A 27,522-nucleotide genomic window follows, 5' to 3' on the forward strand; every position below is an offset into this window, starting at 1 on the left:
AGATAAATCTTTATTTCTAAGTACGCTTGATACCTTTTTTGGGTAACCGAAGACACCGTGAAAGCAAATGATTTATATTGACTGATAAGAATAGCTTCCGCTAAATGCACTTAAGGTAACCTCACTACGGTTAAATCTTACTAGGCGATCTTTGAGTAAGCTTTAACATCAGCGTACATGTTTACATAGTTCAAATGGTTGTTGTATGATAAAGTCTTGGAAATGCCATCAAAACTTGAGTTCAGTCGTAAATGTTATGCGCATACCAGTAAACGGTTATCTATTCAAAGCGAGGGTTAGGAAGATGGGTACTCTTACTTGCAGTTAAAACGCTACATGAGCCATTACACCTGTCCACCGGTCAAGCGCCTGCTGTTCCGTTAAGTGCGTGCGTTCAAATGTCAACCTGCTGGACGACTGGACGGATGGGCTGAAGTTCCACTGGCGTTGCCGCAATTTTACGGCGCTTGCGCACAGTGCGATCATTTAAAAAAAAATGTTTGGAAAATTCACTTTTTTTTTGCTTTTGGGTGCATTGCTGGCGGGTACTGGTTTTTGGTCGTGACGGAGGAGTGCAGGGATTATAAGAGGAAGAAATTAACAAAAAAAAAAAAACACCTGAAAACTTAAGTGAACGGCGGTGAGCCAGCCGCGCGCAGTGAACAGCGAAAAATGCTCATAATAAAACTATAAAAGTCAATGCATGCGACAAATCTCGGCGAATAGCTGCGCGACTGACTGCAGTAGGGTGATAAAACGGGAATTCCAACAACAAAAAAAAAAAAACAAATAAAAGCAGCAAGTGGCCAGTGTGCAAGCGTATCAAAACACCAACGCAAAGGAGAGAGAAGAAAAAAAGAACAAGTCGAAAAAGATAATTTCAACTACAACAAAATGGAACAACAACCAGAAATAAATGCAAATCGCCAACAAATGACTCATAAAAATCATGGGGACAAATTATGGACATCGTCAAATGTTTACCGCTGGTTCGCCGCTGCCTGGCTGCCTTCCAAGGTGGCTGGCTGGCGGCTGGCGGCTGGCTTGGCTGGCTGGTGATCGGTGGCAATTTGTTCAGGAGGACACCTACTGTTGAGCTGCGCATCATCTCCTTAATTGTGCTTATGTGTGCATGTGTGCACATTTGTGTCGGCGGTAAACATCTAAGTATTCAAATTAATATGAAAAAGAAAAAAAGAAAAAACAGTCGAGAAAAGTGAGGAAGCGTCACAGTCGCCTGTAAATGATTGTCAATGCGGCAATGAAATTGAAAGAGTTGCTGTTGTTGTTGCTGCTGCATCTTCCTCTGCATCCTGCGATTTTTCTGTATTCGACAGTTGATGCCTTTTGATCTGGTTTTCTTTTTGTTTTTGTTTTTGTTTTTACATCAGACCCGACTGTTGGTGACAATGCCTGACAGCAGTGTGTTGCCCAAGCAACAGCCTTTCAATGTCAACTGCGTATGCGCCCTCGAAATTTGGTTCGCCTTCAAAGTCATTTTCAAGGAATGCATATGTAACGTTGCTTAACACTTTTTTCCCGCAACCTAAACCGCCTCCTCTGAGATCATATTACCATTTACACTTAGAAAATGCTGCTGACTGATTGAAGTATTTTATTGGGAATTAACAGAGGGGCATTGGGGAAAATATTTCGTACTTTTTATATATGTACATATCTATTTTTGATTTCGTGTTTTTTTTTGTTACTTCAGAGTGTTGCCAAATGTTACCCTTTCGCTGGCGCGCTGAACTTTGACATACCCATATGCACTTTGCTTGTATTCGCATTTGGTCACAGTTGTAATTTTGCTTACTAATTTTTTGGCTGACGATTTGTCTAGAAAATTTGAAATTTTCTCTGGTACTAAAATTCTTAAGACACTTAGCGATGGGAATAATACACGCTACATTTTTAAAAATGTCACATTTCTCACTAACGGTGGCTTAAAATGCTGAATTTTGGTCATGGGAAATGAAAGTATATCACAACAAGTGACTCGAACAAAGTTCGAAATCAAGCTAAATCACAAATTTAATTTTCAGTAAAATGGTGACAAGATCACAAGTGTTGTTTTAATGAAAAATAAAAATTTAATGAATATATAAATAGAGACGAACAACTCAATCTAAGTAATCATAATTAACCTTACTTCCCTGATAAAAAAACGTACCTTATTTCTTTGATAGGGTCAAAAATGATACTTTTAAATAATAGCCTTCTAATTTTCACTATAATAAGCCAGTTCGTACTTCGAAAATTCACATTCCTATTCTGAGAAAATATTACAACTTGTTGAATTAATTTTGCTAATAATTTTTCCAATAGATCTTTACATACCGGGTGATCAAAAAAGTATCCGGCCGCCCTCTATCTTAGAAAGTACTCATCAGAGAACAAAGGACGCCGGCAAGGGCTTTATGATCTCATGCTTATAATCTGATGGTGATCTCTGGTTTGAACTTGACCTTGACATTGAACGTCATTGCAAGGTCAAGACGATTTTTTCCAACGGAAACTCCAAATTTTTATTGTGGTCTCAAAAAGATGGGAAAATGTTACGTCCAAATGTGGTCTTGAAGTTCATTTAAAAGTGAAATACAACTTTTTCCATGTTCCTTATTTGTATGCAAATTTCTTTATTCTTTGAACATTTGGAAAAGGGGGAACAGTTTTCCCAAAAAGGAAAGGAACATTTCATATAGCAATCCTTACTAGGACTACTTTTTATGTAAGGAGAAACCTTGGCAGTATCCCGAAGCCCGTTCAGAAGTGCGTGTTGAAGGCGTTCCTACGACAGTCGAGGCTTCCTTACCAGAACTTAGTCAACTTTTAGGGTAATTTTCGTTCTGTTACGTCGCCGCCATTCGTTGCTAAACATATTCATCGGTGTTAGAAAAGCACTTTTTCTTATTTAGATGTTGGCCGGTCCAGGTATCGAACCCAGGCCGTACGGAGTGGTAGCACACTCAGTCGCAGTGGCTTCACGTAAACAACGTATTTTGATTATAAGATGAGGTATGATACTGTTTATTTATTCAACTTTTTTATATAGAAAATTCGTAAAAAGAAAGGATCCTATATTATTGGCAAATAATTCTTTTTTTTTCATTTAAAAATTTGATTAGTGACTTCGACTAAATAAATAGCGTGGCATTTCCGTGGTCAAATATGTGTTTTTTTTTTTTGTTGGTCTGATCTAACTTTATTCATTCCGCTTGTGAATGTAAAGAAGCATTTAGCTAACCTGTGATACAAAGTTTTCCTTCAGTAACACTTTTGTAGTTTTTTTCTCCTTATTATTCTTACTCACACATTGAATGTTAGTGTGTAGTCTACTTGAAGTTCGACGTTATGGATATATTATCTCATGCTCTCGCTCAGTAATCCTTTCTGACTTACACCACTCACCGCTGACTGTTTCAGAGCAACTTAATGAAGATGCCACAGTTGACAACTTGTGACAGCTCCACCTTAAGACAGCACACATTGCAGCACTCTTCTGCTGTTGGTACATATTTCTTCTGTTCTGTTTGTTACAAGTGTTTTTTTGTGTATTTTTTTTGTTTTGTTTTTGCTGCAAAACATTCCTTCACTGATTTTGAGAATTTGTCACATTCGTCTCAACGCCACATTGACTGTTGTCGCATTGCATTTTGGGAAAGTGTGAAGCGATTTCACAGTCACTGCACAGCTATGAAGGTGTTGCTCGAAATTTTCAACATCTTCTACACATTTGCATGCATTTACACACATACATATGTATATTAATTTGTATATACATATGTACATTCAAGCGTGACTGCTTTACGCTGCCCCCTTTCTTTTCGCTTTCGATATCCTTTAACTGTATCAAATGACACATCAAAGCAACGAATGCCGCGCTCCGCCACCGTCACCGCCACCAAATTGATGCTTATTTGTGCCGTCAATGCGGCTGCTGGTGACAGTAGCACTGCAGTCAGTCCGTGTACTGCATCACTGTAAGATTCCCTGCAGTAAAATTTAGAGACAGTTACCTCTGAACTAGTGCAAAACGGCTGCAGAGAGGAACAGTTGAAACTTTGGGTGCCGCTCAAAAATCGAAGTAAATGATCAAATTTAATATGAATAAAATAAAATAATAAAAAAAAATTAAATAAAATAAAATTTTTAAAAGAACAGAAATAATGAAAAAAAATATTAAAAAATCGAATAATCAAAATTTTTTTCTTAAAGAACTTATATTATTCCAAAATGGAAACAGTTCAGAAAAAAAAATATCCAGTAATCTAGTTTTAAAATTTTTTCTCATAAGAAACTTATTGTCCCAGAACTGTCGAAAATGGAACCAGTTCAGAACTAGTTCGAAAGTTCTGCAGAGGTGGCAATTTCCACTTCGTAGGACATCGCCATGTAAAAAGAGACAGTTGAAAGCATTGCGTTGAGATAGATCGAGAACCAGTACCGCTTCTTAAATAGCTAGTTCTGCGCTAGTTCTGAACTAGCGCGATTTACTGCAGGGTGGCTAGAGCGTATGTACATATGTGTGCGTGTGTGCAATGTTGCGCCTGCAACCTGTCAACATGCCTGTTCGTAAGCTGTTAAATACTTTGTTGATTGGGATTAAACTGGGCGCTCTACATATTTTTCTGTTGGTTTATTTTTAAATGCCTTTCATATCTTTTGCATAAAAAAATATTTGAAAAAATCGTTGTCGTTTTTTATGGCAAGTTTTGAATTTTATGCGTGTGAATGGCTCATCAACATTGTAGTTATGAATATCACAAACAAATGTTTGGTGTTAAAATTTTTGAGTACCTACCTGCTCGTGAAACTCGCTTGTTTTTTTTTGTTTGGTTGTTGTATTTTCTTTTGTTTGCTATTTTAGTTTCTTTTTGTCTGCTAAATGATTTCTTAATAATTTTGGAATTTTTCTTTGATTGATATGGAGCGACAGACAAGCAGTCATTTGATGTGTGCAGACACATGTTGATTAGTAGCAGCAACATTTCTACTACTAACATACATACATACATATGTTTTTTTGGTTTTCTAGCAAGCTGGAGGAGATAATGAAAGATGTAGTAAAAAGGGGGAAGACACATGTTGACAAGGGTGTTTGAACATCTGTGTGATTTTTTTTATAATTAATTCCCTAAAATTACTACATCATTTGTGGCTATACTGTGGGAAGGAAGGTACAAGTACTTGCAGCGTTGACTGGCAAATTATAAGTTTTTCCTCTATGGAATATGGATTTTTTTTTTAGCGAAATTATAGAATTTTATAAAAAATCCGACTTATATTGGGATTTGGTGTTTTTGATGACTCGATTCGAGTGATTTTCTAATTAGGCCGATTATTTACGTTTGCGGGTATTGCAAAGGGCCTTTAAGCGGCAGGAAAATTTCTATTCACACCGGAAAGCGATGGTAACGATGATCAGCATACATAGCTATCGCCCGTTTTTTAAGTGCGCCACTTTAAAAATCTGCAAATTTTTTGTCAGCAAGTTTTTTGTAACCCAATTTTCATGTCTACCATTTTTTATGTCTGCTACTTTTTTGTGTATTTTTTAATAATAATAGATTGGCGCTTACACATACATATGTTAGTGTTTGGCCGAGCTGCTCCTCTGATTTGTGACGTGCGCCTCGTTGTTCTCATACAAAGGGGAGGGACCTACAGTTATACGCCGACTCCGAACGACGATTGTAGTTTTATCAGAAGCTGTTTTTCATGGCAGAAATATACTCGGGGGTTCGTCATTGCCTGCCGAGGGGCGACCGCTGTTAAGAAAAAAACATTTCTATAATTTTTTGCGATGTTGCTTTGACCGGGGCTTGAACCGAGGCCCTGCTAACCACTACACACATCGGCCGCCAGTGTGCATTTTTAGTTTGAGCAAATTTAGAGCTCTGTAATTTTTAAATTTTGCAAATATCTTCATATTTTGTCACCCATTTTTATGTCTGCCATTTTTATTTCTATGATTATGAATTTTTTTTCAGTCATTTATTTTATCTTCCATTTTTGACATCAGCCTGGTTTTACTATATGTCTCCTTTTTAACGTTAACAATTTCTGGGTCTGCCAGTTTTATAAATATAATTTTTTATGCCTTAAATTTTTTATCGTCCATATGTCTACCATTTTTTATGTCTTACCATTTTTTATGTCTTACAATTTTTATGTCTGCCCTTATCTTGGCATAAAGCTTTAATCCTATTGGCTAATTTCTATGTTCGAACCACCCACCACTTTCCCTTTTTTCATGTTCGAGGATTTTGTCTCGTACTTTTTAAATGGTTTTTATTTTAATATAATTTAAAATTTTCGTGCTCAGGAAAAACTTATGTCTACTTAGATATAATAATTTTCGGAGGCCAGAAGTGGCCTTCGCCGGCAATCCCAGTAAGATAGAGCTAGTTTTATTCACTAGAAAGTATAAACTCCCTGACGCTGATCCTCCCTCTGTTGGAGGTCAACGCTTAATCCTTGACATTAAGCTGTCGTGGAGACGGAACATCGAGATTAGGGCAAGGAAGCCATCAGTGGCCCTATACTGCTATTGTAAAGAAATGGGGTGTTTCGCCCAAAATTGTCTATTGGCTCTACGAGACCGTAGTCAAGGCTGTTATGTTATATGGAGCCCTCTCACTTGAGAAGGCTACTCTAGCGAACCAGTTGTATTCAGCTCATTTGTGTTCAAGGTCAAGGATAGATGGCCCTCTCATGTCAGCTCAGCGAGTGCTGGGCGAAAACCTGGACAAGCGCGATTGCAAGGTCCTTTTGGCCGTCGGTGGACAGGGGCGGTCAAGGGGACAAAGTCACAGCTCTCACTCTTGGTGGATGTCTTGGTCGTAGTTGTCTTGAAGATGACGAGGTGGAATCACCTCAATATTACCTTCTTAGGTGCTCAGCGTTCGCAGGGCTAAGGTTGAAATGCTTTGGCTTGCACATCCTTAATAGGTCCGAGGAGTTCTGGGGCATTGAGAATAGCTGAATTTGTAATTATTGCTTAACTGCCCCAAAGTTCCACAATATCACCATTGAATTTAAACTTTTATGTTTTAACGTTCTTGTCATTTAATTTCTAATGTCATGGAATTAGCATTTGCTTGTATTTTTTTTTAGCCGCGCGAGATATGTAGTTTTAATATCCTTTGTGTCCAGAAATTTTTAGCCTCGTTGCATTTGATAACGCGTCGTTTATTATAATTCGCAATTTTTTATACATCGCCATAGTTATGTCTTTATTTTTTTGTCTTGCAATTTTTTATGTCTAAACATTTTTTGCCTCAGCGATTTTTGTGTCTCAATTTCATATGACTCGTCATGTTTTATGTCTCTTATTTTTTGTCTGTTATTAAATTTTCTATGCCTCGCCATTATTTATGTCTCGAAATTTGCATGGTACGCATTTGTGTGTGTCTCTCGATATTTCGTTATTTTTCCGTTGTTAAAATCTGCTCACTTTTCCTTCTTTTTTTGGTTGTTGGAAGATAATATTCCAAAAATTTAGCGAAATCTCCCTGTAAATAATCAACTCACTGCATTTTCTCCCAGCATACCCAAATCATCTTATCTTCCTTCCCATAAAATTTTAGCTGTAATTTTGCTTGCTATAAAAAACTAAATTACTAACTAAAAACTTATTAAACAAAAGTAGAGCTCATATAATTTCTGCAGTGAAACGTGTGAGCTGTGAGAATTTCCACTGTTACCACTCATCACTTGCGCTGGCTGGCTACTGAAATACTGCAGCATAGTTTTATGTTCGCGAAAGCTACCATTTTTAAATTTTCCATAATTTTATTTTATGAGCACAAATCTTTTACGCGAGTCCAACTACGGCAACTGTCTGTCTAACGAAAAAAAATAAAAAAAATAAAAATTAAAATGTGAGATGCAAAACCAAAGAATTTTAAAGAATTAAGAAACTGTAATGGAAAAACATTTAACTTTTTGGCCTTTCTAATCAATTAGTTGCATATAAATGACGGCAACAGCTACCGCCATATTTTCTACCTATTACCTACCAAAGCAACAACACAACCGCCTGACCAACCAAACAACGAACAACCTGTACTCATTCAGCGACTTGCTTTGCTGCCGTTCTGCCTCTTTGGCTTGCAGTTGCCAACAACTAAGCGGTTGGCTGCTGCTGCCGCGCGCGCTAGCATCGTTAGCCATGCGGTAGATCGTTGTTGCTGATTGCAAGAAAGCGAATGTCGAGAATGATGGCTAGTGAGCAACAGTTATTGTTGCATCAAGCTGGCGCGCTTGTGTGTGAGTGTTTGAGCAAGGATAACTATTTATTTTTAACGCTTCATTGCTAGCTGCCTTTAGCAAAAGCAAATGTGAAAAATATGAAAAAATTTATATGACCCGCGAAGGACGAAAAAAAGTTCTATAAACGGAAGTTGTGACGGCAACTGTGTATGTGTGTTGTTTGTTTGTGTGCGCTTGTGAGCGCACTGAAAAGAATGCTACAAAAAAAAAAAATTGTTTGCATTTTAATTAGTTTTTGCATATAAATAAGCGTACACGCCTCATATAATATTTTGCAAAATATTTTTTTCCATTTAGAATTTTCATTCTTGCTTTGTAAATTATTTTAATAGTTTATTTTACGTAAAAAGGCAGATCACGTTGAAACGATAAGGGCAGACGACGATGCCGGTCGCGCGCAACTGATGACGCTGTATGGGGCCAGGTGACGTTAAGTAAGCAAAGTGGTTTTTTCGTTTATTCTTATTTTATTTGCCTTATTGCCTGACTCTTTTCTTTTATTTTTATTTTGATAACCCTATCAGCTTGTATTCCGCGGACGCGTCTACTAAACGCTCATAAATCTTCCATGCATGAGACGCGCTTTGTTAACGCCTACCAAAAGCAAGAGAATTTTTAATCAGTAGCATAATTTTCTTAAAATATCTACTACATACATAAATACATACTCAACATTGTTCTTATTAACAAACTACATACTTTGTCTTCTTTTCTTCATCAAACATTTTCTACATTTTACTTGCAATTAATGCAGCAACGCAACGCAACGCTCACCAATGTTTACAATATCAATAGCCCAAACAGGCAAATCACGTCACACACTCACTATCCATCAGCCGCCGCTGCCGCATAAGTACGTTTGTACGCCATGGCCACGCTGGTCATCAATGAACGCCTGCCTTTAGCGGTAATAAGGCGGCTGCCAACTGCTTAACAACGCGTCACAACTGGGCTAGTTTGGCTTCAGCGCTGGTAGTCAGCGCGCCGACAGTTATTGTTGCAAATATGTATTAAGATTATTATTTAAACAGTGTTGCTGTTGTTGTCGTTATCGCGAAGTGTTGAAACCTCCACATCATTGCTGATAATTACATTCAGCTGTAGGGGTCATTGCGTCACCGCGCGTGGAGGCTTACGCCCTTTATGGTTGGTTAAAATGTTGTTGCTACAGCGGCGGCTGCGGCGCTTTGATAACAGAATGAGCGGCGATACGCCGCTGCGCCCCAGCATAATTGCATAAATAACATGGCGCGCTTACATGTATGTAGATATGTACATGCATATGTCTGTAAGTATATAAGCTTAACAAGCTACCACAGTTACCAATGCCGCGGGGCGTTGTTTAACACGCACGATTTAACGCCACTTACAGCGTGCGCGCGCGCGCGTGCGTGTGTGTGTGTGTGTGTAGCCTCATTCCTTCGCGTTAGCGCTCAGTCGCGCGGCGAACATCTAGAAAGCGCAGCAGCTACTAACCACTTATGTATGCAGAAATGTGAAATGGCAGTCTTGTTGGTTTTCATTGGCAGCAGCAGCCTCCACTTCACTTTCCAACTGCAAGCTGTGGTTCCACCTGCACAGCGCGCTCTCAAATAGCTTGCGTCCTTCATTGCCGTTACGCCGTTGCGGTCTCCTATGTACATATGTATGTATCGTTTGTGTTGTCACGTCTCCTCTGTAAATATCCCCCAACTACTTGGTGTCGCGCGCGCGTTTGCTAGTGAACTGTCGACACCTTATGCGGCGCTCACGCGCTCGCTCGCAGGCTTTTCGAGTGCCAAATACCACAAGTGACGGGCATTTCGGCCACACGCTACTAACTTATACATGCATGATATATGTATGTGTATATGTCTATGTACATATGAATATCTATAATACACGTTTAAATCCATTCAGCGTGTTCTGCGCTTCGTCGCTCTCTTGCGCTAATTTTAATCTTATTACTTCATCACTTCATAACATCGACACATTAATTCTTTCACATTCGATCGCTTCATTCTGTCATATTCTCATTTTCAGTGTAAAATATTTGTTGCAAATTTTTTGTGCTTTTTTCCATGCTTTGGAATTATTTTTATTTTTTTTTTTTCCTCTTTGGTTTGCCAAGTATTTTTTGCTTTGCCAACAGGTGATAAACATCTTAATGCGCTTAGTGTACAAAGTCTCAAGGTAGTATTCGCGAAAAAGATTAAAATATCAACTTGTCTTACTTGAGATCTCTCATTCGCAAAGCTGGCAAGTGAGAACTTAATTTGTGCTAAGCAAGATACATACATACATATATGTATATATGTGTAATGTGCGTACATATGTATGTGTATAGTTAACATTTACATACTTACAAGCATATTTCTATGAGGCGTCAGCTAGTATTTTAATCCAAGGTCGCGGAAGTTATTTGTCTAACAACGGTCGCTTGTCAGCGCGCCCATGGCAAACCCTACCCATGTATGTATGTATTTATACATTTATAAGAAATATCCTATTTTTTGTTTCCACGGAGAATGAAAAATAGAAGCGAATCATTTTTATGGGTTGGTTGCAGGTTTTCGTATCATCTTCTCAAAAGCTGCGACATCAAATACAATTTTTAAACTTTTATAAACAATGGCTTCTTAACTCGTCGCCGATACGACCCAAAAGCAAGATCTGTTTTTACGACAGTCGGATCTACGCAACCGGAATGATCCAAATTTTAATCTGTGCAAAGACTGTGACACCAGCAACATTTCAATAACAACAACCAGTTTTATGTGGTCTATAGAATATCCTTCGCTTGACTCCGAATAAAGACATGCTAGCGTGGATAACATTCGAAAACTGGTCGTCATGAAAAAATGCTAGCTCATTCTTATGCCGAATTTTCACTAGGCATTGAAATTACATATATCGTGTATAAAAATTTAAAAATCACCGCAATTTAAAATTTTTAGAGTTTTCTAAACTTTCGGAACTTTGTGAATTTGAGAAATTTTAGTAAATCACAATAATTCAATATGATGAAGAATACTAGATTTCTAGAAATTTTTTATTTATCAAAAATTTTGAGAATTGTAGGAATTCTAGCATATTTTTTCTAAGTAAAAGTGTCGAATATACAAAATTGATCAAACGCAATTAAAAGTTTTCGAATGTTGAAAACATTTTCATGTTTCGTCGTTTTTGAAAATTTAAAAATTTTCGCAATTCTTGAAGATTCAAAACAATTTTTGGACGTTGATGTTTTAAAAATTTTCAAAAAATTTAAAATTGTCAAAGTTTGTTATATCAATACAAAATTTTGAAAAGGTTTAGAAAAGTGGAAAAATTTTGGAATTTTTCAAAAGTGTTAATATATTTTAGAATTCTAAGAATTTTCTATTTTTTATACACAAGAATTTTTCAACAAGTTATGATGTTTCACATTTTTAAATAAATACAATTCACAAAATTTTGGAATATATACAAATTTCTAAAATCTCAATAATTTTGTACATTTCAAAATATTCCCATTTTACCAAAATTTCTAGAATCTCCCGGATTTCGATAGTTTTTGAAATTTTGGAAATTATCTTAAAAATAAGAAATCTCAAGAAATTTTATAAAATTCAAAACTTTGGAATTTTCGTTGTTTTCTAAACCTGTGAAAATATTCAAACTTGCTGTGACTTTCAACTGTGTAAAATAATGCAAATTCGAAAATACAACTAAAACAATAAAAATTGAAATTAAGTACATAATTTGAAATTTTTGAAGATTCAGTGAATTCGAAAAACTGATAGGCCTACTCAAATAAGATGATACTTCAAGCTTAGCACACAGCTAAAATTTCAAACTCAAGTGAAATTTGACACACAGGTGGGGATTCCCCAATTCCAAGTATTGAATTCAGGAGTAAAGTCCTCTCTCACTTATTATGCCCCTGTTGGTATATAGCGCAGAAGCATGGACAATGATAACATCCGTTGAGGCAGCTCTTGGAGTATTCGAGAGAAAGATTTTGCGGAAGATTTACGGGCCTTTACGCGTTGGCGACGGGCGAGTACCGCAGACGATAGAATGATGAGCGGTATGAGTTTTACAACAACATAGACAGCGCAGCGAATTAAAACACAGCGGCTTCGCTGGCTTGGCCATGTCGTGCGAATGGCTTGGGGAATGCTATAATTTATTGCGGTATAATTCTCATGGAAAAAAATATTATCTATTTTTCTCTTTAATTTTTAACTTTCTTATTTTGAGTATATATTACTAACTGTTTCTTCCCGGATTATTTTCTTGGCTTTTGATGCTGAATTAATTTACAAAATATGCGCGCGACGCGGCTGCTTATTATTTATGAACTTTTTATGCTGATGAGCTGAGCGAGCGTATTCGCAAGTTGTTGCGCTAAAATTTTGCATAAAAGAATACTAAAACATAAAAGCAGAAAAAAAAAAAAAAAAAATACTAGCTGACCTAAGCGTCCAACTGAAATCCTAGCACCCGGCGGAGACCTACCTAAGAACTTGGCTGACACAGTGACTAATTACCTATTGGCATTGGTGAGTGTGTGCGTATAGTAGACGTACTTGCTAAAATGCTAAAGCTAGCTGCTGCGCAAACGAATGCAAATTGGCGCTTTATAGATGGCCAGTAGTTAGTCATGACGAATTCGATTCAGTTTGTACATATGTATGTGTTGTGTTGCCTTGTTGGCTAGCAGCTAACTCATTGTTGTAACGCTTGAGACAATTGCAAATCGGTGAATTTGTTAAATCTCTGATTCTGTATGAGCTTACAAACATACATACATACCCTGTGGGGGCAAATCTCTAGTTCTCAACTGGTGCGCTTCTAGTACACTTAGACCCAGTACTGGTTCGCGATAAATCTCTTTTGCATGCATCCCTTTTTCGATAGTTTCGAACTAGTTCTAAATAGTTTTTCAAAAGTATTGCATTTCTCTGATTTTGGACTGGTGGCGATCTAGTTACTATCGGACTGGTTCGTTTTTTGGCGATAAAGATCTAATACGGAACTAGAAATTTGATTCACTAGTCCGCGGTTTTCCTGCAGGGTACAAACGTACTTACATACATACATATATGCAATCGTTGTATCGACATTTTGTGCTTGAGAATGGTGGCAGGTAAACGGTGCAGCTATTGTTGATTGATGTTTTACTACAAGCGGCTGAGGAAACTAACTTTAGCTATGGGTTGTATCGACGAGGCAATGCCACCGCAACGTTGAAGAGCAACTCATAGCTGTGTGACTTACAATGACGAATGTTGAGCAAATCAAACTGATAGTTTACGCTACAGCGTAACTAACTGACAGTTTCAAAGGTCAAGTGAGTTCAGCGTCGCAGCAATCACAACAACAATTATGGGTAAAAAATGCAAAACACAGCGAAATATTTAAACACACTCTTGTAAACCATTCTACTGTTGTCATACAAACAAGTCCTGGAAGTTATTTATGTACCTATACACTTGCATTTCAATATGTATCGTGGAGTGGTTAGTAGTGGCACTAAGGATCGATTGTTTTTTAGAAAAAAGTATAAAAACTGCAGCTTAAAAACATTACTGAGAGCTCAGTTTTAACGCTGGAGCAAAGTAGGTGCTCCAAGTCAAGTGTATCTTGTTGAAATTCAATTTCTAACCCTTCGCATTCAGAAGAGTTTGTGGTCTACCCGAACGTGGCCTTCAAAAATTTTTGTTTAAGGAAATGGTATTATTTTGAGTATACTGCAATTTAAGCTGTTGTGTCTCCTTTTTTTGCTTTGGTTTAAATCTTCTCATCGAATGGAGCAGTTCTTTTCCTCACTGTCACAATTAAGCAAAAAAATCAACAGTAACCATGAATATATTGCACAGAACCGCAAAAACAAACTGCAATACTTCCAACAGAAACAATAACGAAAAAACAACAACAAAATTGAACCTTTAACAACCAACAGCAACAAAAAAAAAATTAATTTCCCCATTTTTCGTTACACACAGCCACACAAACACCGCTAAACCACAAAAATGCTCATATTTTAAAGCAGAAAATTGTTTTGAACTGCAACTGACAGCCACATTTGTCAGTTATAGCTAACCACATTCGGTTCAGCCACAACGAGTAAAATCTGAACAAACCAAAGCGCAAAGCAATGCAAAAGGTAAACCAAGCCAAGCCAAACCAAACAAAACTCAACCCAAACAGCCACAGTAACATAAAAAAAACAAAAAAAAAATAAAAAATACTGGTACACATCAAAATATAAAAATGCAGCCAAAATATGTATGTAAGTATGTAAATGCGTCCAAAAAACAAAAAAAAAAATACTAGTTATATATATATGAAAGTTTAAAAAAATAAATGCGCTGAAATATTGCGCCTGTTAACCAACCACAAATGTACGTTAAACGCGCACCACACACACTCTGTCGGCCGGCAACAAGCGCGTCGATGCCACAGATTTTTTGCGGTCACATTGCAAGCGAAATATTGCTGCAATATATTTTTAAGTGCATTTCCATTTTTACTGTTTTTTTTCTCATACGCGTAAAATTTAAAATGGCGCATTTAAAAAAGCAATGATTTTTTTTGCCACATTTCCGCTACTTCCGAGTTTAACAAAAAAAAAATGGCGGTGAGGTTGGGAAAGGCTGTTTTGCACTTTTGATTTAGGCCTTAGTGAATCTTCATTGCAACATATCTTAAGCGATATATGTACATATATAGTATGTTAAGGAACTTAAGTCATACGCTTTTTATTCATAATTTGAATGTCATAATCAAACACCGGTCTTATGAACTTTTTAAAAACACACACCTGGACCTCAAGCAGATAGAGACCTCTCCATTATCCTAGCCAAAAATATTTATCTATACCCGTGACTTTGGTTTCTCATTCAGACCTTCTAACACCAGCATATTTGCCATACTTTTCTTTTGCAAAATATTTCATAACTTAGCTTGGTTTTTTTTTTTTTTTGGTATCCTTGGCAAATTTCAAATTATTGCCTTTTCTGTAGATATGAAAATCGGGCTAATGACCGCTCCAGCATTTTTAGTATTGAAACAAAAAAATCTATAAACCCAAGAATCTTTGTTGGTCTCTCCCGAGTAGGTATGTATGTAGCCCTACTTTTCCTCTTTGTTCGTGAGGCTTTTACAGAAATCGGTGGTCTGATTACAGCTTCTATCGTTGGGGATAATTTTTTACAGCTAATTACTTCGAGAAATAACGAAAATACGTCGAGGCCTTCACTTCACAGCCATAAATGGTGGGGTTAGGTGGCGGTCCTTTCCTTAGACAAGCTCGTACGACTAAAAGCCCAATTCTGTATCGGTGACAACATTTTTTTTTTACTGACAAATTTAAATTATTTCATATATTTATCCGTAAAAAACACTGTGACAAGAATTTGTTACTGATACAGAGCCGTAATATGTTAAAACCAACCAGCGTGGTTTATAACATTAAGTAAGTTGTGGAGTATTATATTAAAAACATTTTGCCCCGATGTGAATTCACACGCTCTTAGTAGGCTACTTTTGCACCTCATTAGCTATTTCCTTTTCTTTTCAGAATTTATTACTTATAAGGTCAGGCATAAGGTCAGAGTTTCGCTATATGACCTATAATCCAATTACCTAAGGTTGTGGATGTGCACGCAGTTCCGATCATTGATTGAGGCTAATCTGGAAACCCGCATCGATAACACAGGTCAACAACGTTTTGTTCTAGGAAGGTGTAGGGTCATTTTCGAAGTAATTTTTTGCGTAGAATCCGAATCCGGGGTTTAAATTGCTCTATCACGTCAGGATTTTGAGATATCCTAACCTAAAAGTGCAAAAACGCTGTTTTTGCCCATTTTTGAGGTTATGTAGCTACGCAGATTTTGCTCTTCATAAAAAAGTAAACGTGGTATTTTAAAGTATAAGTCTTCCTCTTTTAAATGCCGTTGAGTTTGCTTAAATATCTTTATTTTTCACTGAGATATCGCATTTTGAAGTTTCCATGTTTGTGAATTTTTCGATATTCGAAAATCCATTGAGATAACATGAGACGTGATACGGTCGATTACATACTTACTTAGACTTATACTTTAAAATACCATAGGTAGATAAGCGTCAAATTTTCACATTTCACTTTGGTAACTCAAAGCTTGGATCTACACTCCTGGATGTAAAGACCATTAAGTAGTTGTCTGATTTTCGCTGTTGGTGTTTCCGACAGGGTAGGAGTGTGATGAAATGTGGAACGATTTTCCGTCATCCCTTGTCAAATTTGGTTTGGCGACAAACCGGTTTCGGCGTTGTGCCATCTTCAGTGTACCACTCTACAGAAGGACCCTGCATTTTCAGTATTTTGCCCACGGCTCGCTTAGCCTATCAGGTAAGACGGCCTTACTAGTTCACCAAGCTATGAAACCTGCTGCTACTGAAGGAGCTCCTGAAACAACACACCTACTTAAACTATACCATCCGACTACGAATTCTTGATTCACCTGATCTTTGTGCTACACCTTTCAAACTCATCAACAGGATGGAAATGGGCAGAGAAAGCACCGCGCCTTGTTGGAAAACACCAATCCGTTTTTCCAAGCACAAAATCGCTCCACAGTTTTTAGTATAACGTAGAATGCGAGAGTGTCCTTAGGCCCTATTGATTCCAACCATGGCAACCTTTGAGGCACTGTAGCTACTCAACCACAGCAGCTTTGAGAATAGTCTTTTCCACAAGCTCAGAAATAAATATTGGGTATATGCAGTGCTAGGTATGGAATAATTGCTTATATTAAGTGCGCGCAACATTTTTTTTTTTTAATTTTGTTATACTTATTATTTTTCAGAGTTAACATATGTAGATACATACATACATATGTATGTCATGAATGTTTCACTTTTGATATCTTCCTTTAAAATGTTCACTCATCCACAACCGTATCGTCCATTCACCGCCTACATGCAAAATACTCATTCATCTTCACGATGACAGTTTGCACGCTTTAAATACTCACAAATGCAATCGGAATGCACTTTTAACACACTTGCATATCAACATATTTCTCCCCATAATACTCGATCAACTTCCTTTGCGAACACTCACCTGTATCACACGCATTGGCAGCCCCGTCTCCTTGGCCAATTGTTCCCTAATGTGCCGTGTCGGTTTCGGTGTTTGATTAAATGCCGTTTTCAGTACTTCCAATTGTTTGGCTTTTATCGTCGTTCGCGGGCCGCGTCGCTTCGAACCGTTCGCATCGTCAGGACTCTTATTCTCCGCTTGTGAATCACCACGGCCATCAGGATCGCCATCTAAGGAACCCTGCAAAAAGGAAAAAAGCACAAAATAAAATAAAACGAAATTTAATGTAGTGTAATGTGGGAGTAGCGCATGGAAAAGACAGGCAACAAGTGCAGTGCTTCGTATGTTTTTTTTTTTTTCTGTATCAAAGCGCATTGCAAGCCAATGGAATTAAGCAATTCGGATGTGAACGCTGCACAATGCAATCAATAGCATATCGATAAATTTGTTAAATAACCATTCGCAAATCATTAATCATCGGCGGCAACATTAGCCAACATTCGAATTGAGTGGTGGTGAGTGAGTGTCGAGCTGCGAGGTTCAGCAGTGAACGGTCGACGATCGACAAAAAGCGTGCGACGTCATCAGCAGCTTTGCGCAACGCAGTGCGGATAATCATCATTCAACCGTTCCGACGATTTTGGCGGCGTTAAAAAGTCAAAAAGCCAAGTATGTACACATCTTTGTCGGCAACATTAAATATATAAAAAATGAAGCAACCAAAGTAAAAAATAAAAAAAAAACGTATCGAAGTTCACAATGAGTTATGCGTAAAAAATTTCTGCGCCGTTAACACCGGCTGCTGTTGCTGCTACGCTCGAGTACATATGTACATACATGTGTACAGCCGCAACACGCTTGCAACATTTGCTTATTTCACTTTCATTTTTATGAATTTTTTTGTTTTTCCTTTTCTGTGCCTCCCATCTGCTTTACTAATTAATGATTATTACCTGATCGGAATCGTCATGCGTGTTTTTACTATCCGTGCTCATACTTTGTACTGAGATATCGGATGCTCCCAACGGTCCACCCGCAGAGTCTGGGCCATTTGGTCCTAATACGCCCAAGCCGAGCGGTGGCCCGCGCAAATGTGGCGGATCATCGTCGTCTTCGTCTTCGCTCGCGGAACCCATTAATGAATCTGAAATAAATGTAAAAAAGTAGAATTTTGTTGATGATTAGGAAATTATTTAGTTGAATCAATAGCTGTAGGTATGTACTAAGATTGCATGGAAAATGCAAACATATATATATATATATATATATATATATATATATATACGCATGTAAAAAAAGAAAGTATGTACATAGAAAACACACACTCCTGTGATTGAAAGTATTTATTTCTAATTGGAAACATATTGATGGCATGAAAAATGTATTTTTAATTCGAAATGTTTTGGGAACCTGAAACGATGCTATGTATTTGTTGCATTGTTTGTTTTTAGTTTGCAGTTGAAAGTTAAAAGTGGGTTAATCAAGATATAAGTGGAGAAAATGCGAAAATTTTAAAACTCTTAGTACAAGTAGATACGAATTAATCGCTACGTATATACGTATTATAGTTTTTAGTGAACTCAAAAGCGGGTGAATTTCTTCACGGAAGCTTATTAAATATTTTGATTCCAAACGCCCTTAAAACGTATTTGTTATTAACTTTTTTTTTAGTTTTTTGTGCTTTATTCGGTAAGGATTTTTCTTAAATTAAATGATTTTTTCCACAAATGTGCAATTTTTTTAAGTTTCTTATGTTCTTCGGTGTTTTTGAATTTTTTCTAGTTATTTTTTAAACAGGTTTTAAAGAAAGAACAAGTAATTTTTAGCAAAAAAACCGACTTCAACTCTCATATAAAATATATATATATCTCATGATCCACTGATCGGATCTTAACCAGATTAGTATGGGACCACCTCTGAGGCACTACCTTTCCGATGCATCGGTTGACGTGGTCCAAAGTTATGCGGTAACATACATAAAAAAAAACAAAACAAAAAATATTCCGACGAGCTGATAACATCCTCCTTTTTTGGAAGTCGGTTAAAAATAACTTGGATACAGTTTTTTTTACTTTTTTCCTAATTTAACTTAAGTCTTTTTATCGCGCTAAAATGGTTTAAGTTTTTCAATCTGAAGGGATATTACATTTTTTTCCTTTAAGATAATTTTTTAGAATACGTACATATGTCTTATCTTTTCCTCTAACCAGTATTTACAATTGCGAAACTTTTTCAGTGTTTTTCGTTTATTTTTTATTTTATTTTATTTTTTTTTGTATTCTTACTGCTGCATTTTTATTAAATTAATTAAAAGAATTACTCTAGAAAGTGTGTTGAATTTTTAAGAAAATTTTAATTCTAAGAAATTCAAGTGGTTTTTTGAATTTTTACTTTCAAATGTTGTTGTCATTTTAGGAAAAAGTGTGGGATTCCACACTTGGTTAAAGTCAGTATCCTCTGTTTCTAAGAAGACTAGTAATTCGACGATTTGCCAACTTATGTATCGCAAATGAAAAAGCATTTTTGCACATTCGATAGTTTGACATGGCAGCGACGATATATACAAAGTTCTGTAAGTTTTAATTTCCATAAATTTTTTTTTGCATTCACTTAAAATTATACTCCTTGTTTTATGGTTATAACTACCTCTCTTACTACATACATATAAAGTAATTACTTATTTAAATCGAAAAATTCTTTCCCACAAATCTATTGGCTTAGCTCGTGTACTTACTTTTGTATGTATGTATGTATACATATGTACATCTAATATGTACATCTAGTTTCTCTCACGCCTTGCCAAACCCGTCACACTTGCAACAGAAGCTTTCACTTTTGACAAGTCTGTGAACTTTAACCCTTGAGCGCAGCACTTCCGCCATCAAGTAGAGCATTAACTATTGGCGTATCTCCTTTCGCTTCCTATTTTGTCAAACGCGCAACAATATACCAATTTAAGTTGCTACTTGCACAACAACAGCAATGCATGCGTTCGGTGCTTGTTTTGTTGTTGTTGTAGTTGTTTGTGCCCAAAATTGCTTAACAAGATAATGAATCAACTTAACAAATGCAATAAATAATATTTGCACAGCTAATCTCGCACCAATGCGAATTGAATGCCCAACGAATTTGAGGCCCAACGAATGACACGTGACCGAGCGAGCGCGCGTGTGGCAAGTTGCATGCACGCAAAACAGCATGTGAATGTCACTGAGCTGAACTAAAAGCGCATGTGTGTGTGTGTGTATGTGATAAGTATACTTATATATATATATACATGGTTATAACCACGGCAGACAATCGTAGGCGTCGTATAAAAGCCGCCGCTCCACTCACACTGGCGCAGTGGTTTTTGTCGTCAGACGCCAAGGCACGTTAAGCGTTAACAAACATACGTACACTCGCATATTGCTGTTGTCCTTGCTGGTGTTTGCAGCTGGTGTTTGGGTTCGTTTGCATTTCTATTGCAGACACACGCCAATGCCGGCGATGGCGGTGGCGGCGTTACCGGCGGCTGTGTCTTATCAAAGCCGTACCATGCAAAATGCTGACACGCGCGCGACATTCACTTGCAAGTGGCAGGCGCACAGTTATACATAAATTTTTTTTACTTATGTATGTATGTATGTGCATACAATCAGGCTTTCGCATGTAACTGGGAGACAGGTCGTCAGCCAGCCATTGTATACATTTTGGCACTTATCCACTTGGTGCTTGAAAATTAATCGGTTTTTAAAGTGTAGTGCCTTGAGACTGTAGTTGTCTGCTTGGTCTCAAAGGACACTTCAATGAGGCTATTATGTAAAAAGAATTAAGTGTTGAACTGGACTGGCGAAGTAAGCAAACTTATTCTTTATTGCTTTTGAATTCATTACTTCGAAGTGCGAAAAAAACATTGTGTGCTTTGATTTAACGATTTTGTTTAAAAAAAAAAAATCCAAACGAAACTCTGAAATTTGAGAAAATTCTCGGGGGAAATTTTTAGTTCAGACGAAATTTGAATAATTAACCAATAAACTTCACTGAATTGAGTGGAAGTGGAAAAAAATTGGATAGGCATAAGCTTTACTGCAGAAGATAGTAGCTTCTTTCTTTTTGCGCAGTCACAGCTTCATTTGAGTATTTAATCATCACAGTGCGAACTTATGTCCAATATTTATACAAGATGTTTCACGTGATACCTACCATCTCTTCGCAAGCCCTATTAAACGAACTCATTTAGCATCCCTCACTCCTGTCCCTGTCTAACGAGCTCGATTGCTGGGTCTAATACAAAAAAGTATTGACAATACACAATGAAGTCATTGATCTACGCAGGGATTAATAAGTTGCTGAAACAAGAACAACAACAATCTGACGTTCATTAAATAAAGAACGTCCTTGTATTCCCTTGTCAGACAATTGGTCTCCAGTGCTTAATCTCAGGCTGGCAGTCCCCATTTATTAAGAATTTCTTCTTCATCCATCTTTGATATTGATTTTCTCTTCTGCAAAATTTCCTCTGGAGCTTAAGAAATTTGTTATTTTATTCTCACTCCACCCCGAACTCGTTTTCTTTAAGCGAGTTTAGCTTTTATTTAAACTAGAGTAAGCTCGGAAGGGATGAATGCTTTTTTAGTCGACATCTGGATCTATATTACAAATATCAATTTAATAGGCATTCGTAAGTTGCTTTTTAATTTCTTTAGAAAGTTTAGGTTTAGTTTCCCATGGCATATGTTTTGGCCATGACTAATGTGAACAACCATTTTTCCTTGAATGGCAATTAAATTAGCTTTCAAAGCCATTTTGCTTCATATCAAAATATTTCTTCTGTCGAAAGCGCTACGATTAATTGGCATGAAGTGTTAAAAAAGCTCACTATGTGCCGTCGAGTTAGCTCGAATATTTTATTTTTCAGTCGAGAAATGTAATTTTGAAATTTTAAAATTACTACGGTGTATTTTTCTCAAAAACATATGACTCAAAACATATGATTTGCAAAAATATAATTCATTTATATACAATATATGTATAATAAAAAATAATAAAATAAAATGTCTATCATACTTGGGCGTACAAAATTTTTGACTCTTATTTCCCCTCCCAAAATCGAGCTCACGATCCGGCCCTGATTAAACAATGTAGGAATTTAATGACAGCAACAACCAAATATATAAATAAAAATTGTGTAAATATTTTAAATTAATTTTAAGTCCGTCTTTTAAAACTATCTTTTACATTTTTTGTATTACTTTTTAAATTTAAACTTTTTTTCATTCATTTCACTCTTTACATGTGCCGTGCCACCCGTCTGTTTAAAACCACTTCCACCTTTAGCTTTGCTCCAGCACCAAGCTTGCGCATGCCAACCAACCTTGCCCGTCTGCTTCGCTATTCCTGCCATGCGTTCGTGCCATAAAACGAAATGACATGGAATGATTTGGCTGCACTAAAGTCCCTTTGGGGAATACTTTGCAAATACAGACAGGGTAGTAAAGTGTTTGTACCTTTCAAACGTCGAGGCAGTTGATCCTGTCGTACATCCGTAGAAATGCGCGCACACACACACTTGCACAAATAAAATGCACATAAATATAAAGGGAAAGTGGGATTTATGTAACTGCCTTTGAAAGACAGATTTGCGCAATTTCTTCTTTTTTTTTTTTGCTTTGTGCTGTGGAGTGCACAGATTTCAACCGACAACACTCATTTATCTACATACACTTGCAAACATAGTCAGCTAACTGCTCGTTGCTGTTGTTGGGTGTTGAAAATTTTATTAGATTTGTCAACATTTTATCGTTTGTTGTTGTACGCGTATGTACACTTGAAGGCAGCAATGAATTGTTCTTTAACATTTCCTCTTCGTAATTTCTTGCATATTGTGAGTAAAGTGTGCGCGCGGATATGGGCTGTGTAACGGGATATGTTAAACGACTCGCTTATGATAGATTGCCAATTGCCTTTATTTGCGTGCGTTTGTGTGTGTGTATGTGTGTACTTGGTGGCCGCCTTTCTGCTGCAATTGCTGTGGGGTTGTTGCCCGGCTTCGCTGGCTGAGTGGCTGCTTGGGCGGGTGCTTGGCTGGTGTACACTGTACACTCAACTTATCGCCTCCTGCCTGATGTGGCTCATCTGTTACGAATTAGATTATGCATAATAAAGTTTAATTTATTCGCCACTGTTGCAAAGCGGCAACAAAATTTTGTATTCGAATCACTGCCACCACCAACTGGTTTATCGGCGTGTTGTTGCGGGTAGATATGTTTAAATGTGACCATAATTAAGGCAACTCATTTTAAGCTTTGTGTGGATACGCAGTTGAGGTGAGTTATGGAAAAAAGAGATTTGCAGCCAGAAATTAATTTTATAGCCTTCTCTTTTAAGTTGAAAAATTTTCATATTTTTTTGAGGATAGAAAATTTTTCTCAGCAATTTTTCTCAGTAAGTTCAGTTGCATTTATTTACGTAAAAAATATTGTCAGAAAATTAGGGATATACGTTTTTTTTTTATATTAACCATTTTCTACAAAGACTGGTTCCTTTTCTTGTTATTCTATCGAATTTTTAGGACCTCTTTGAAGATAAAAGAAATGAAGTTAAACAAAAGAGTAGATTTTTTTTCAATCATTGAGCTGAATTTCCTAATTTTCCTGGAGGTTTAACAGATCTGAATTTTTCATAAAACTTTTGCTCAATATTTGCCTCCTTTCGAAACTAAACAATACATAGAAATTCTCCGAATTATGACTCTTAATTAGCTTGGTAGTTAAGTTCCACCTAAGGGTGTGTTCACACAAAAAGCCGAGCGGCGCCGAACGAAGAAAGGTGTTCACATTGAACGAGGCGGAACGCAGATTTTCTCATGGACACGGCTGCAAAGATACCACAAAACTTGCCGCCAACGAAAAGCGGCAAAAATATTTACTTAATTTTATGCAAAAGATTAGTTGAAAAATTCGTTAAACGCTTTCTGAAAAAGCTTATTGTATAAACACTTTCATATAGCTACAGTTCGGTACGGCTTCGCGCGGCTAGGCTCCGCTTTCTGTGTGAACGTACCCTAAGCAAGAATTCTGTCCGTTCATGCCGCATAGGGGAGCAATGTAACGCAAAAACTTCTACAAAAAACATTTTCAAATTTGCTCAAGCTCGATTATGCAATCGTGATCTTCTCTATATCGACAGATGTCAGTTTGGCTTCCTGAGGAGTGATGTGGAATATGAAGTAATCAAAATAAATACTAACCTTCTTGGATGTGCCTATATGGAGCAATTAAGATTTTTTAATTGACATTATCCATTTACTTCAATTTAACCTGATTCTATCGCCGGGTAGCATATATTTTTCTTTCTATAATAGAGGATATTTCCAGCGCGCTCTTCAAAAACGCTAATTTTTCGGGGGTTCAGAACACCTGAGAGAAAAAGTGGACGTCCTGACTAAGTATCTCAACTTCTAAAACATATGTGAATGGTGTTTGCCTTTGCCTTTTTTTTTATTTATTATCTAAGGTTTTCACGGCGCTTCTCTTCCTGCTGTTTTTTATTTTATTTTATTCTCCTTTCTACTTCAAATGACCTACGCTACATGGCTTTCACTTCCTGTGAACATTTTTTCATGCACATCAATCTCATCTGCTCAAAATTTACTGCTCAACGAATGAATATATGAAAATGTCGCCTATTAGTTTCCCACACTAGCCAAATCCAAATGTTGTTGTTTATATTACATGTGTTGCAAGTTGCAAGTACTCGTATAATGCATACAAACAAATTTAAATGGTATCACCGAACTTAGAGAGCTTCAAAACACGTGTTAATATATGCTTATGTAATACACATTTTACGCCAAGCAACTGCAGCAGCAGCAGCAGCAGCAAATAACAACAACACTTCAATTAACTTGAACAACACTTCACTACAAGTGGCGCATACAAGTGGCCACTTCATTTTGTTTGCCACAAAATTTGAACTTAATTTCTTTTCACGCACTCACTCAATGGCGCGGCGACGACGAGGACGCTGTACATTTCCTTTACTTCCTGCCATCCAACCAACCAAACACTAGGCAGAAGGACATAGTAAATATTGTACACCCCACTCAATAGCAAGCCAGAAGAAAACATTAGGGTGTGCGTGCGTGCGCGTGTGTGTGTTTGATACGCTCTACATGTGGGTTGCTTTTGTTGTGTCGTCTACATGTACATACATACATACAACGTTGCCTTGAATAAAACATTCACTCATTCATACATTGTTATTGTTTGTGTTATTTTTGTGCTTGTAGCTGAAAGCACTTGTTGTACTTCCATAAAGTGAGCGTGTGTTGTTGCTTTTGTTCTTGTAAAATAGCAATTATGCCATTGAAGCCTACGAATGACCCATTCCCCTGTCTGGGTTCGCTTACACCAAAAAGTACACCCTCTACAAAAATCGAAAAAAAACGCACACACAACGGACTCACACAAACAAAGAAATAACAACAAAAAAAGGAAACCAGCACAGATGCGTCGAACTCTCGAATTTTTGAAGATACGAAAGTTCACACAAAAAAAAAATAAATAAATAAACATAAAATTTGTTCCCTTTCTTTCCAGCTACCCTCTGCAGCTTTACATTGCGCCCATAACTGTTGACTGACTGCTTCACACACAACATTCGGTTCAATTGTTTGCTTGAGATAAGCGTCAACAATATGCAACAACAATAAAAAAGAAGCTGACAAAAGCAACAAAGACAACTAAGTTTTCCGAAAACCCATAAAAACTATGACATGACTGGATTTCCAAAGCGTTTTCTCAAACATGCACTTATTTTTCGCTTAAGAAATTTTTCTAGTGTTTATGCTGGATAAACAAAGTAACAGCAACAATGCTAACAAAGCTTGTAAAAATAACAAAGGCATGCGAAAGGTTGCCGGGCAGAGGAGTTTTTTTTTTAGAAATTCGTACTCGTAGCTCTGCAGCATCACCGACAAAAGCAGGGACAGGGACACGTGACAGAAGCGCAAAGTATGGTGCAGCTATCAGCGGTGGACAGCTTTGGGAAGACGCACAAGTGTAATGAATTTGCATGGAGGGCAATTTATGTATGCGATTTGTATGTATGTATGTAGAGTAGTTTTCCTTTTGATTTCAGTTACACTGCGTTGTGGTTGTACAGGTCAGATTGAGGGTAAAAGTAGATCAGACTTCGAGAATGTTGGCACTGGTCTGCGATAGCTGTTCCAGTCCTCATTATTTGATACTTGAGTAGCAAGAAAAACAACTTCATACATACATATAATTAATTTACCGAGGCACAATTACGAAATTCTACAATTCTTGACGGATTGTAATTGAAAGATAGTTAAATTCTTAAGAGGTTTAAGGTGCTACCTTTTTACTTGCTTACATTAAATTCTTTAGTTCAAAGAGCAACAATTTTTGAAGAAAATCGAGCTTCCTCCTCCTGGTAATGAATATTAAAAACAATTAGATATAGGTTTCCCCTAAATTGAAAAAAAAGCAAAAGAAAATAATGGAATGTCAAAGAACAAATTCCAATGCAAAATTACAAGCTTTTAATTTTTTACAAATTTTAAGCATGCAGTTTTATAGCCCAATCAATTTTAGTATAATAAATTGCAGGTTTAAAGTGTATAAGAATTCACGCTCACTTAATTATTATTATTATTATTTTTTGTTTGGTGACGCACAATGGTCGGAGAGGACTATCCCCCATTCACAAATATATTTACTGTTATTGTTTCATAATTTGATCAGAAATTCATTGTAAATGTTAAAAGAATTTTCTTGCACAAATTTTTTCTAAAAATTCAAAACAAAAATGAATTTTAGACTGAATTTTTTTTTCATTATATAAAAAATTTTTCTTGACATTTTTTTAATCATATTCAAATTTTTTTTATATTTAAATGTTTTCTTGTCTCTACAAAAAAAAGTATAGCAGACGGCCTCTACTATCCCCCATTCACAAATAAAGTTACTGTTATTGTTTCATAATTTGATCATAAACTCATTTTAAATGTTAAAAACAATTGCTTTCACTAATTTTTTTCTAAAAATAAAAAATAAAAAAAATCATTTTGGATTGAAATTTTTTTTAATTAAAATTTTCCTTGCATTTTTTTTATAATATTTTTAAAATTTTCTTGTAGATTTTTTTCAGTTTAGGGGTAAGCTATAATTGTTTCCAACTAGTTTTTA

At 36.6% G+C, this 27,522-nt stretch overlaps 1 protein-coding gene across 2 annotated transcripts in view; it reads right to left on the reverse strand.

Moving 5' to 3' along the window:
• The window catches only part of LOC118733445 (LIM/homeobox protein Lhx1), a 189,262-nt gene that overhangs the window by 28,129 nt on the left and 133,611 nt on the right, over positions 1-27,522 (reverse strand). For both annotated transcript variants that reach the window (XM_036462829.1, XM_036462830.1), the window contains exons 5-6: positions 18,283-18,473; positions 17,351-17,569 (exon numbers count right to left, since the gene is read on the reverse strand). In XM_036462829.1, the coding sequence (XP_036318722.1) occupies positions 17,351-17,569; positions 18,283-18,473 (410 nt within the window). The remainder of the gene's footprint in view (positions 1-17,350; positions 17,570-18,282; positions 18,474-27,522) is intronic.

Source organism: Rhagoletis pomonella, unplaced genomic scaffold (genome assembly GCF_013731165.1).
Source record: "Rhagoletis pomonella isolate Grant_MI unplaced genomic scaffold, Rhpom_1.0 Rhpom_scaffold_00002, whole genome shotgun sequence".
NCBI classification, from domain to species: domain Eukaryota; kingdom Metazoa; phylum Arthropoda; class Insecta; order Diptera; family Tephritidae; genus Rhagoletis; species Rhagoletis pomonella.